The 12595-nt window shown below is 42.0% G+C and overlaps 1 protein-coding gene across 1 annotated transcript in view; it reads right to left on the reverse strand.

The window, feature by feature from the left end:
- LOC137906693 (teneurin-3-like) overlaps positions 1 to 12595 on the reverse strand; it is a 131489-nt gene that overhangs the window by 26180 nt on the left and 92714 nt on the right. The window contains exons 17-22 of the mRNA XM_068750981.1: positions 6406 to 6552; positions 4456 to 4586; positions 4225 to 4313; positions 2145 to 2264; positions 1265 to 1397; positions 995 to 1123 (exon numbers count right to left, since the gene is read on the reverse strand). Of these exons, the coding sequence (XP_068607082.1) occupies positions 995 to 1123; positions 1265 to 1397; positions 2145 to 2264; positions 4225 to 4313; positions 4456 to 4586; positions 6406 to 6552 (749 nt within the window). The remainder of the gene's footprint in view (positions 1 to 994; positions 1124 to 1264; positions 1398 to 2144; positions 2265 to 4224; positions 4314 to 4455; positions 4587 to 6405; positions 6553 to 12595) is intronic.

Raw genomic sequence — 12595 nt, forward strand, 5'->3', positions numbered from 1 at the left:
GAGAGAAAAAAAGAAGCCTCGTCAGCATTCACTGAGGGTGAAAAACAAACACGAGGTACGGGAGCGCGTTGCGTTCGACATGAAAGAAGTTGGGTGGTGTGAGAATGGTTCTCTACTCAGAAGAACACGGGAGTATGTTTAATTTAAACTCTTTCATTTACAGGTTTAAGGGCTATATTTTTAATAAGATTGGATGCTAAATTTGAATTTATATTTATAAAACATTTAAGTTTGCCACATCTTGTTGGATTTAAGATTTGGGTTTATCTTTAACTCATTCAATGCCATTGACGTCTAAAAACGTTTTTTTTTTAAATAACCTAAACATTCACTGCCAACCCTGACATTGAAATCTGCCTCCCTTCAACGGAAGACAGTTTTTTTCCTGATGAAAGAAGAAAGTTTAATCTTTCATTTGGTAGATTGTTGTCTGCATAGTCATAGACAGTAAAGAATATTATGTGGGGCTTGGAAAATCGGCCCCACATAAATAAAAATGAGTGAAAACTGGGGCACTCAGCATATAGCTGAGCTGAAAATGGCTGGCACTCAAAGAGTTAATCATTCACTGATAGCCCTTCTGGGTCTTCTCCTCTTATTTACTTCTATTTGAGGGCTGATCATGCTTTACATTTGTGAATTTTCCCACAATGCAAAGAGAGAACAAGAAATAATGTCATGTGGATCCATAGTTCTTTCAAGGGTGATCCAACTTATCATTTTTATTATATTACTTATTTTGGAGAGAACCGAGGCATGCAGAGAACACTACTTCTCCCCGATGTTTTCTAGGAGCTGATGCAAAAAAATAAATAAATGTAACTTCTGCAACCACCTTTGACAGTGTCGACACTGACAAAATGAAGATTTAATGCAAAATATAGAGATTAAGAAACACATTTTCATCAAGTTTCATTGGAGGTCTTATTTTCAAAGTATGAACACCAGTCATGCATATTGGTCGAGTTACTAAGATGCAATCTGCATGTATTACCTGTGTTTCAGGTACGATGGGGCCATTGTCAGGTGTACTTCGATAAAATGTGGAGAGCGGGGAAGCGACGATGATGGGACTCGGTCTGATGAAACCGCTGAGGTCACAGCTGGGAATGTCGTTCTCCTCCTGAAACAGCCAGAAGTTACAGGCGACGGCTGCAAATTCGGTTCAGCAACGGCGAAACCGTTAACGCGCCATTTTAAAACAATGTCGGTTTATGAACCTGCCAAGAAGCAGGAGTCTTTGATGGCAGTGGTAAAGACTCACCTTCTTCATGACCAGCGTGTCCATCACGTAGAAAACGTTCCACGGCACCCACACGGTTCTGTACTGAATGAGGAACGGCGCACGCTCGAAACTCAACGTCAGGGATGCACCCCCGTTGGCCAGGAGGTCAAACCTGCAGCACATCAACAATGAGCGAACAAGCAGGCAGGAGGAGCCATGCATTCTAACCTGCTTTCAATAGAACTATAAAGCTGATTAGAACTTCACCTCAAGGTGAAGCAGAGCCATTAAAGGGCCAACTTGAAAACCACTTTTGTTCTCGGTCTTGTGTTTTCACCTGCTTGCTTATGCCACAATCCAAGACTGCTGGCGTGACCCACATTATATATGCTACTAATTGCTCTCACTTCCCCGTTGTTATTTGTCTCTCCGCTGTTTGCTCTTGTGGGACCAGTTGGGTTCTGTCTTTCCCTGCTCCACCTGAGTAGAGCCTCGAGATAACTTTCTGTTCTTTCTACAGAAATACAATTAATTGAATGGAAGTTTTAAGTTTACAGCTGAATCCTGGCTGCAATATGACATATATGTGATTGTCAATATTTGTTAAATGCTCTATAGATGTACTTTTGGGAATGATGATGTTTAAGTAGAAAAGTCTAAACAGAGATCGGGTCACAGATTAGTGTGGGGCTGAAGTTCTGTATTATAAAGTCAGCTTGTTGAACTGTGTCTGCCTGGGACATTAAACTGTGTCGCAGGTCAATCTGTCATAGATCTGAAGACAAAATGAGTTTCCGTGCTGTTGCATAATGCCCGACTGAAAGTGTTTAATAACTGAAATAATAACATATCTTAATTATAAAAACAACACAGAAAACAAAAGGTTAAATATTCTGTGTGTAAGACTCAGAATACATACATGCCATCCTTGCGTGTGACAGTGTATCCGTGTTCAGGGTAGTGCACAAACGTCACATTAACTCCAATCAGAGGCGTTCCGTCGGCTGTCAACACCTGACCCCGAATGATGGACATCAAGCTGGTAGGAGAGAGGGGGGGGGCAGAAAGAGGCAGAATCATGCAGTCATGAGATTGTAAAGATGCACAATTTATAAAATAATATAGTTTGTATTTTAATATACTACAATTGAGCTAATTGAATTTCAAGGCATATAACATATCCCCTGTGCATTTGACCTGAATGCGGCTGTTTGGTTGTCTTCAACAATCTGATCACAAGTGGAAGGCAGTGGAAGTACAGATGTGAACATTCATGATCCACATGGATATGCAAGGTGACGCCAAAGGCGGTCCGAACCCGGATTTAGAGCGGCCCACTTGTGATTGGATCACTGAGGATGGATGGTAACAGACTCGGGGACACAACATGCAGCATTTCTTATCATCACTCTGATTCCGCGCGGAGCGGATTCTGCAGCGTGCAGCGATGCATCACATGACCGCTGAGCTGCGGAACACTGCAGCGCTGCCAGTATGGCTAGCCTAAGATATTAAAGCGATGGCTCTATAGTAGCCTTAATAGCATCGCCCCCCAGACCAATGACCACTCTCGGCTCACAGTTCAGGAACCCAACGCTTCCTGAACTGTGAGCAATCATTGGGGGAGTTAGTAGGACAAGATCCTTTTCTTCCTGCGTCTATCGGTTCAGTTTGTTGCGTGCAGGTTGCCAACGATGTTGGTCAGAAAAGGATCTGAATGTGGACTCCGGTGAGGCAGTGCATCCCCACGCAATGTCTGTGGAAGTTCGGCAATGGCAGCTCAAGGGGATAATTAACCATATTTTCTGCATCTTTTAAAATGTAAAATTGCCAGTTTTAAAAACTCTCCTTCCTTCAGCCACCTACACACACACACACACACACACACACGCACACACACACGCTAATGTTGTGAAGTGTCATAAAATATTTTTATTATAAGGTTGCAGAGCTATTCCATTATGGAAATACAGGACATTTTTATTACAGGGTTGTGGCCCCTTGCTCTTATAAAACATTCAGGCACGCATAAAAGATTTGACACCGCCAGAAAAATGGCTAAACAGAATTGCCATCATGTTTCTTTCCTGTCAGCAGCCCTGCTTTTTTACTCTATATTTTGCAGAATGCCATCCTCGTCCTCTCTTAGCATAATTATTGAATGTCATCCCCGAGACAGATGTGGGCTGAAATGGCTTTTGGCGAGGCTAAATTGAAGACTTTAAGTCCTTGTCTTGGGATCTGCGCCTTTTCTTTTTTTTGTTTTGTTCTATTCATAAAGCCAACTTTCTACATCGGTAAGGTATAACCTGCCTGTAGAAACAATTACTGCTATAACTCAAGCTATCACTGCAATAAAAAACACACCAAAAAGTCACAGTGGATCCCGCTACGAAGAAAAACGACAGGACAAAAGGCAATTTTATCCTTCTTTAAAGCACTATGCATAAATGTTGGCTAGGCTAAGATTTTTTTTAATGCATAAAGCAGCTCACAGATATAAATTTTGAGTTTTTTTTTTAATGAACTCGCTCATACCCTCGGCGTCCCCGTTCATAAATGTCCCAGCTTAAGATGCTGCAGCGGGCTTGGTTCCAAATGGAAGAACATTTTATGGCATGACAAAAACATGAAGAGTATCTTCTTTCATTCTTAAGACAGGGCCGGTCATAAATCCTTCCTTCCGCTGGGGGGATTGTGTGTCTGTGCGCACATGTTTGGAGGTGCAGAAAAGAACATTGCTGAACAGTTCTTCTTGCTGAGTTGAGCTCTTTGCTTTTTTCACAGTCAGGTGAGGCTGACATGATGGACTGGTATTTACATTTCAAGCTTTGACATAAGGCCAGGCTGAATGATCTCTTCCAAATCTTACGACTAGTCTTTGCTTTTGTCCCAGAAGGAACAATTTGAAATGCGTGATTAAACTTTGGAATCGGGACCAACCTGTGCAATCGCTTGTGCTGCTGGCCCCAGGAGGAGGAAGACACAAATTCAATTACCTTTTATTGAATGGACTGGGTCCAGTGATGACGTGAGTGGATTCAGGACCAAACAAAAAATGAACACGCTGGTAGAAAGACCTGGCAGCCTGGGGGAAATAAAAGGAAATAGTTCAACAGATGTCGCTTTACATTCCTCTTTGGTGTACTGTGGCATCGGGAAGTGGAATGGAATGCAGAAAACTGTGAACATATTCTTATTTGACTTAATTTCTGATTGGGGCTCTTCACCTGCTGAGGAGCCAATGGTGATGGAGACTGGCTGAGCACCTCTCCCGGGTCAGGCGACCCTTTGCAGTACAACTGGTTCTGACAGGAGGGCTGCAGACAACAGTCTGGATCCATACAGTCCGCCAAGCCATCTGAAAAACACAACACAAACGTTTTACAGAATAGTAAATAGTAATAAATAAATAGTTTTACGGAATAGGAGACTGAAGTATGGAAAGACACAAAGTGGATGCTGGAAATGTTACAGGTGGACGAGAGATGATGGGAGGAATGTTGATGAATGAAGGATTAGGTAAAGATGAGTCAGATTCCAGTTGTCTTAGGAGCGGCGGCAAAAAAAAGGGAGAATCAGCAGAGGAGATCAGCAATGCATTTATGGTGAAACAGTTTCAAAGCATGATTAAGATTAAAACTGCTCTATAAAACGACTCAGATGTCATGACTACCAAAGAGCACAGAGGCCAACTAGATTCCTAGAAAGCAGAGCAGCCTACCCAGAATGGCAGAATATTTCCTCCGCTGGAAGGGCAGCCAATAGAGTACCTTATCACATTTTGTCCAAGGGCATCCCAGAAAAACCTTTTAGCATGTTTTTTTTTTATCGGAGGTGCACCGTGTACCTCGCAGCACATCTTTTCCATTTTAAGGGCAGTCATTAGTGCACCTGCATCATTTTAATAGCAATTAATCATGTTTTCTTCAATATAAGGGCACTCTAAAGGCCACTTTTATCATGCTTTATCCAAATTAGAAACGTCAATGTGGGCACTTCAAAAAAACAATTTCCCTCTTACAATGAGAGATGAAAGGATTAAGAAAAATAAAGCATAAAAGCATACACAGATTACAAAGGAATAAGGATGGAGGGGTGACAAATAGATGGTCGAAGATAATGAATGGGGAGAATGGCCACATAAACCACCTATAATTGGTGTATTGGAGTTTGAGAAAAATGCTGTGTCTGAATAATTATGGTCAAAAACAGATGAGCGAAATAGGTCAAAATGAAGAAATGTAGCAAAAACAATGCTTGGGTCCAAACACCTGTTTTGTTTGTGTATTTGTTTTCTATTTCCATTTTCTTGTAACTAAATCAGCCTTGTCTTATAAAAGAACCGAGAACAGGTCAGTCACAAATATTGACATTTTTATTTGTATTTTTGCATCTTCCAGGAAGATTTAAATCAGAGTTAAGGATACAGGAAGAAGGATCGAGGTCCCCAATAGAGTGATGGAAAAAGAGCGAGTAATAAGAGGGTTGAGTGAAAGAAGACAGGAGCAGTGGAGCGGTGGATGGAAAGATAGGGGGTACGCAGGCTAAAAATATGGATATCATTTGTATGTTACTTTATTAAACCCAATTCATCGCACACGCACATGCACACACGCGCGCGCGCGCGCGCACACACACACACAAACACACACACAAACACACACACACACTTTGGACTATAAGCAACTCATTTAGAACCGGATTAGACAAGGTTGCCCCCTTCAGTCTGGGAGCCAGACTGCTTGATGATGGGCCCACGGAGCAATGAGGATGGAGTTGCAGAATAAAACCATTCAGGAGAACAGGTGAACTATTGTGGACAGTTAATTAGCAATCAGTCTCACCACAGAATGGGCCTGCTCCATTGGTGAGCAACAATAGATCGGAATTAATTGACATTCTGTTGGCCTGACGGGAAGATCCGATTGGCCACGCCAACAGATACTAACCCTGCATAGAGCTTGCCTGTGGTTTTCACATGAATTCACAATCACTTCCAACACATGGGCATTTTAAGACCAGTCCTCTTTTCCAACAGCCTGCTACCTGCTAACGCCTTGCTAATTCCCAGCTTGTGTGATCCGTCCTCACCCCTCTTCACCCGTCTGTTAAACAAATATACATGTTCATCTATTTGCCATCATTCGCAATCTAAACATTCAGCCAGACGAATGTACCTCCTTCATTGTCCTTGCCATCAGTACACAGCGTTTCCATGGCTACATGACACCCAGCTCCTCTCCATCCTGATTGGCAGATGCAGTGCCAGCCGTTGGCTTCCAGAGTGCATCGTCCATTGTTGTTGCAGAGACCTGGGCAACCCTCTGGGCACAGGGGACAAACACACAGTAAGAAAGGTTAGAGGCGTTTGAATGAGAGGGACGGGGGTCATCTGGGGGTCATCAGGATGGGAAACAGTCTTCAACCAATATACATTTTTGAAGGTAGGTGATGATAGTTTTGTACTGGAGCTCTGTAAGGAGATAATTGATCTATTGTAGTTAATCCCTCTCGGCTTGAAAAGCCTCTGAAACGGTGCTAAACGTCTCCACTGAAAGGCACAAACTGGCGGGGGTGGGTTGCCAGGTGATAAATACAGGAGGTGCTACACATTGCTTCGAGAAATCCTCCTTCGTCTCGCCGAAATGATGCCTCAGTTCACACTTTTGACAGAATAGAAACACATGACCGTGGCCTAAATGCGACAGAAAGTAATAATTAAAAAAACCAAACACTTTTGTCATGATTTTGGAAATACCTAACTGGACATACGCCGGAGGGACATGAGTGCGCAAATATCATTTAAGATTGGAATCATATTGTGAGGGATGAGGCGTGGCCGTCTACTAATGCCCATGAGAAGGGCGACTCCCTGATCAACACTGTCAGCCACACAGCTGGAATGAAGGGGTCTTTGGTACTGACCATCACAAATGTACAGTGCCCACACCTTTGACCGGCACTCCATGCAAAACTAAATAGCTTGTGTTAAATACTAGACCAGTTGGAAAGAGGAGCTCTTTAATAGCGCTAATATTAAACTCCCCAAGGGACAGGGCTGATGTGGGAATCAATCGGAAGCATGCATCTGTAGAGATGCTACTTTAGCTTGCTTGGGACATTTAACAGAATTGTTGCAGCAGCCAATTTGCGTGAACAAGTTTTGTCCAAGTTCAGAGAGCTCTGGATGCAGGAGGGATTATATTTTTGATTTACGAACAGATGGACTTTATTTCGGTGCAAATGAGATTAGATCAAGGCCCAACTGTTGAGTCCTGCACTTCACTTCAATGCTGTCAACATCATCTTGTCTAACTAATAGATGGTGTTGTGTAGTGGCCATTTGTGAAAACACATAGTTCATGAATTCCGCCATCTGTAAAAGCCAAACATGTTTTGCTAACGATATATATATATATATCACATATATATATGATGAGAGAAACAATGAGATATCTATTATTTTAACCGCCCAGTGGTTTACTTGAGAATTTCACTGTTTCAGAAGCTTTTCATTCCTCTTCTAAAGGACATGCCGTACATGATTTTGGCATCTGAATTTTATTTGCATGTCAGCACAAACTGCTAGCTGTCAGCAGCTTCAGTCCAAAAGTACCTTCAGGAAGACCTCAGAGACCCATATTGGTTAAATCCTGATGTGTATTAAGGCATTTGGGCGTGTGTGATGAACGTTTCTCCGACAAATGGACTGACAGACTGAAAGACAGATTGATAGACACACAGATAAATATTTGAACCCACACGTGGGCGACACAGACTGACAGACAGACAGACGGTCAGCCTTGAGTGAAATACGCCAAGGTTGTAGTTTCACATGAACAAAAGACGATTGCCAACAGTCAAAACAGTGACGCTGAGCCGCGTGGCTTCAATCCAAATTCAATTCAAAGTAAAATAAATAACTAAAATAAAAATCTCATCTGTAACCAAAGCAAAAATAAATGGCCATTTTTAATTATTGTGGCTTAATGATGCATTAATGACATAATGATGACCAATGGCACACAAAGAAACAGAAAAAGTAGAAAAACAAAATGTTCACCAGAATGCTAAAACATTTAGAAGTTATAATAGTTTATATTCAATCGTTTATCCGTCCATCTGAGTGAAATTTGTGACCTCAGAAGGTGATAATTTTTCACAAAGACCTCCACTTGTCTTTAAAGGGAAGCCTTTTAGGCTGAAGAAATGGGGATTCCTTTTGACATTATTTGCATAGTCAGCGAAAAATCACAGGTTTCTAATCCATGTGAAAACACAACAGGGAGACAGATAGGCAGCGCACAAAGTATAGGGAGGACAGGATGGATTGGACTGCATGTCCCCCAAAAGGCTATACTTTATGCCTCTGCTTGACATTCCTTGATCACAGAATAGACAGCGAGGCTGGCAATCAGACTGAATGAAATCATTTCACTGAGTTCGGAAACAAGCAAAGCTCAGCTTGAGAGACAAAACGAAGATGTCAAGGTGGAGGGAGCGGTTGGTGAGGCGAAAAGGAAATACAATCCAGAGTAGAAAGACAGACAGAGGACAGAGGGACAGCAGCTGGCTCGATTGACACATACAGTAGAAGTCAGGCATCTGGATGCAAAGCAGGCGCTACAAGCCTTGGGGTTGTGTATAAAGTATTTGCGTGTACACCACCACGTTTGTGAGTATGTGCTACATACATCGGCAAGTCATGTACTGTGTGTGTCTTGTGTGTGATAAGACAACATGTAACAAAATGTAACCAGAAAAAAAGAAGAAACACAAAATAGTGAGACTGAATTAATATGAATATCAACAGAAGTATCCGATAGTAAAAGAAGACAAAAACAGAATCAGTGGACAGAAAACAAGGCAAACAATGGCAAAAATAAACTTAAAGTAAATGAGAACCAAAGGAAGTTGAGTTAACAGAGCAGAGTGTGCAGCGGTTGTACTTTGGGACAGGAAGGCCTTTTATTAAGCCCTTGGCATGAATTACCTTTAAATCCTGAGAATGGGAGAGGGCACGAGGGAGAGAGGGAGGAAGATTAGGGATAAAAAGTAAATCGGAACAAAAGCAGCACTGCCAAATATACTCTCTGTGATGGACAGATGAAAATGCCGGCTGAAGGAAGAGGAGGATAAGAAGAAAGAGCTAAGGGGTCATGGGAGCGAGAGAGAGAGAGAGAGAGAGAGATTCAAACTTCAACAGATTTATTTTAAAGTTGAACAAACATGGTTCCATTCATCCAATTTGCAAATTAACATTTTGAAGAAGTAAAATAATAATAATTTGAAGTCTGTGGTTTTAGAAACATTCGGCCCGATGACGTCATCGTGGGGAGAAACAGTTCAATGATAGCGTCGGTAAGAACGCATTCTGTGAAACAGACGATGAGAATGACCATTCTGAATAATCTTAAAGAGGAAGGTTTCACCTTTAATAGGGACACAATATTGATTACAGTAACAGCAGCAACCCCCCCCCCAACAGTAAGAAGACCCAGGGCACCAACAGAACCTGCCATCCACAGGAACCATTCTCTAGCAGAATGAGAACATTTCACCAGTAGAACTGATCCTCTATGAGATCCTCTCTCCAATAAATCTGTTCTTTACAGGAACCTCTCTCCAATCAATCAATCTTTACCAAATCCACCCTCAATAAGAACATTTCACCAGTAGAACGTGCCTTTCAGGAGAACTTTCGACAGCATTTCCTCCACAAGAGTGTTTTTTCCACAACATTTCACATAAACACTTTTGTATTTAGTCTATCGAATCATGAAGCTGTTAATTGCAGATCATTATTGAATTTCTCAGTTATGATTCTCTTCCTTTCTTTTGACTGTGGGAATAAAGATGTTGCCCAACATCTCACTCCAAAGGTCTTTCACAGGGACACGAGGGGGAAGACTCAAGCTAAACTCTATCGCTGGCATGCATTGATGTTTCCTGCAATGATGAGAGTTTGACAAGAGTTTGAAGTCTGAAGACACCATCCCCACCAGCTGGGGAGTAAAAGGAAAAAAGCTCATCTCCATTTTTTATTTATAATAAAAACTAAAAAGAAATCTGAGAGTGCTGATAGAGGAAAATGAAGCCGTTATATATTTGGCTATGATCAAAATGCAAAAGTCCTCAATCCTCCAAAATAAACACTAATAATGCATGTTCAAGGCTGGAAAACACAACTGAAAGGATGGGATGAAACAAAGCAGAGTGCTAAAATAGCCAAAAGAAAAGTCAGTAAATGTCTGAAGCATCCATTGTGCTACAGTACATAAATGAATAAGGGAAAAGCTAGCGATGAGGAGGAAAAAGAGAAAAGAGTACAGTACCTTTTACTCTAACGTCCGGATTGTGGGCTTTAAAGAGGAAGGGATGAAGAAGAAAATACACAGAGATAATTTAGTCTGACGATAGACAGCAAATTAGGAAGAAAAACAGAATTTCAGCTCAGTAGATTTATGCCTCCCTGCGTTAGTAAAGTTACGGTTCACATTTCTGTCCATCAGTTGTGCATGACTTCGAGCTCCCCGTCAGCAGAACATTGTAAAACATGGACTCACATGTTCACCAGGCAGCACAGTTTCATAGAATCAGCACAGCTAAACCAGCATCTGCATAAATCTGACATATGGACACAGTTTCAGCTTCTGTTTCAGGCCTAAGGCGCTGAATTATGGCAAGAAAATGTTTCTAGAATGTATTCTGAGCAAACAGGAAAGTTGAAAAGCCCTTCACTGTTTCCCCCATTTTTAGAATGAAACTATTTCAATGTATTTTATCATAACCGGCAACAGACGTCCCGAGTTTGGCTGTAGCTAAATGAGAGTTTTGTGGTGTCGTGTTGACCTTTAAACCCCAAATTCTCATCAGGTCATCACCGGACAAAATCAGACATTTATGTCAAAAAGAGCAAAGTTACAGCCTTCGGGACTGGGGAGAGAGAGAGAGAGAGAGAGAGAGAGAGAGAGAGAGAGAGAGAGAGAGAGACATGGTGTGATTGTAGAGTATTTTCTGATGGTGTCACTGTGGTTACATTCTAAAGCACAAGCACTCCTACACTGCCGCCTCTTCACAGTGTGTGTGTGTGTGTGTGTGTGTGACATCTTCAGCTGTTTCTGACAGACCGAGAGCAGAGGACAGACACAAAGACAGCGATCGACCGCCCTGTTCGTCAAGGGACTTCAGCGCAGACGGTTCATCTAAAGGTCGATAGCCAGAAAACCCCAGAACCCGACAAAGGAACTGCACGCCGCTCTGGTGACTAACGTGTTGCTCCATTGCTCTGGTGAACAGGTAACACCAAATAAATGAGTTTCCTTGCCTCATTTGAAAAGATCGGACGTGAGGTGAATTACATATTTTAGGACAGAACCAGTTTGGAAACTGTGCAAAATAATCTTCTGAGGTTTAAAGTACAATATATGACAAATCAGGAACATGTGGAGAGGTTTCGGGACTTCCCTTCAAAATGATCATTTGTTCTATGCTGCTAGCGAGCTCTCTATATATTTCTGTGTGTGTGTGTGTGTGTGAGTGTATCACTTGTAAAAAAGTGTGAATTATAATAAATGATTTCCCCAAAACTCATTTCTCAAAGTCAAACAATCATCGGCTGCTCTTTGCTCTCTTTTAAACAAAATGAATTATGACTATAGAAATAATCCTGAAGTAAGGATTGAATCATGTATCATACATTTTAATATAATTAAGATTACTGCTGCTACTACTAATTAATAAAAGCTGTTCACCACACACACACACGCTGCCATCCGCTCGCTGATCCGGTATCTGGATTACCCCCCCCCCCCATTGACCAATAAGTGAAATGATGGCTGCTTAGCGATGTGAGAACAGAGCGCGCCTGTACAAACCGTCTCCCCAGCCACACAATCCATCTACACAAACAAGCTGTTTGTTGGCTAAGCGCTTCTAAGAGGATCCCTCCCCATCTCACTGTTGTTATGCTGTCGGCATCCCTCTCCGTTTGTGTCAGTGTCTGCGACTCGCCGAAGAACACCGAAGCCAAGTCTGAAGCCCCTTCCGCCTGTTTGATAGCAAATACCTTCCTAAGAGGCGGATTCGGCGGAGAGTTGCCGTAAAAAAAAAAACGCTAATGAGTATCTGCTTCGCTGTTTGACTCTCGCTCCCTCAGAAAGAACATTTCCCTCGTATGATCGAGATAGCAGGCGAAATAGGGAAAGACAGCGCTCCATTCAGCAGCACTTGGCAATAGTGATTCTTTCAGCTGTTCGCTTCAAACGGTTTTCTCATGACAGCAGCTTTATGCAAAAAAAGACAAAAAAGACAAAAAATGATCTAAATAATCCAAATGCACATTATCTGTTCGGTAGCAGTTCCAGC

The sequence above is a fragment of the Brachionichthys hirsutus genome, chromosome 17 (genome assembly GCF_040956055.1).
Source record: "Brachionichthys hirsutus isolate HB-005 chromosome 17, CSIRO-AGI_Bhir_v1, whole genome shotgun sequence".
NCBI classification, from domain to species: domain Eukaryota; kingdom Metazoa; phylum Chordata; class Actinopteri; order Lophiiformes; family Brachionichthyidae; genus Brachionichthys; species Brachionichthys hirsutus.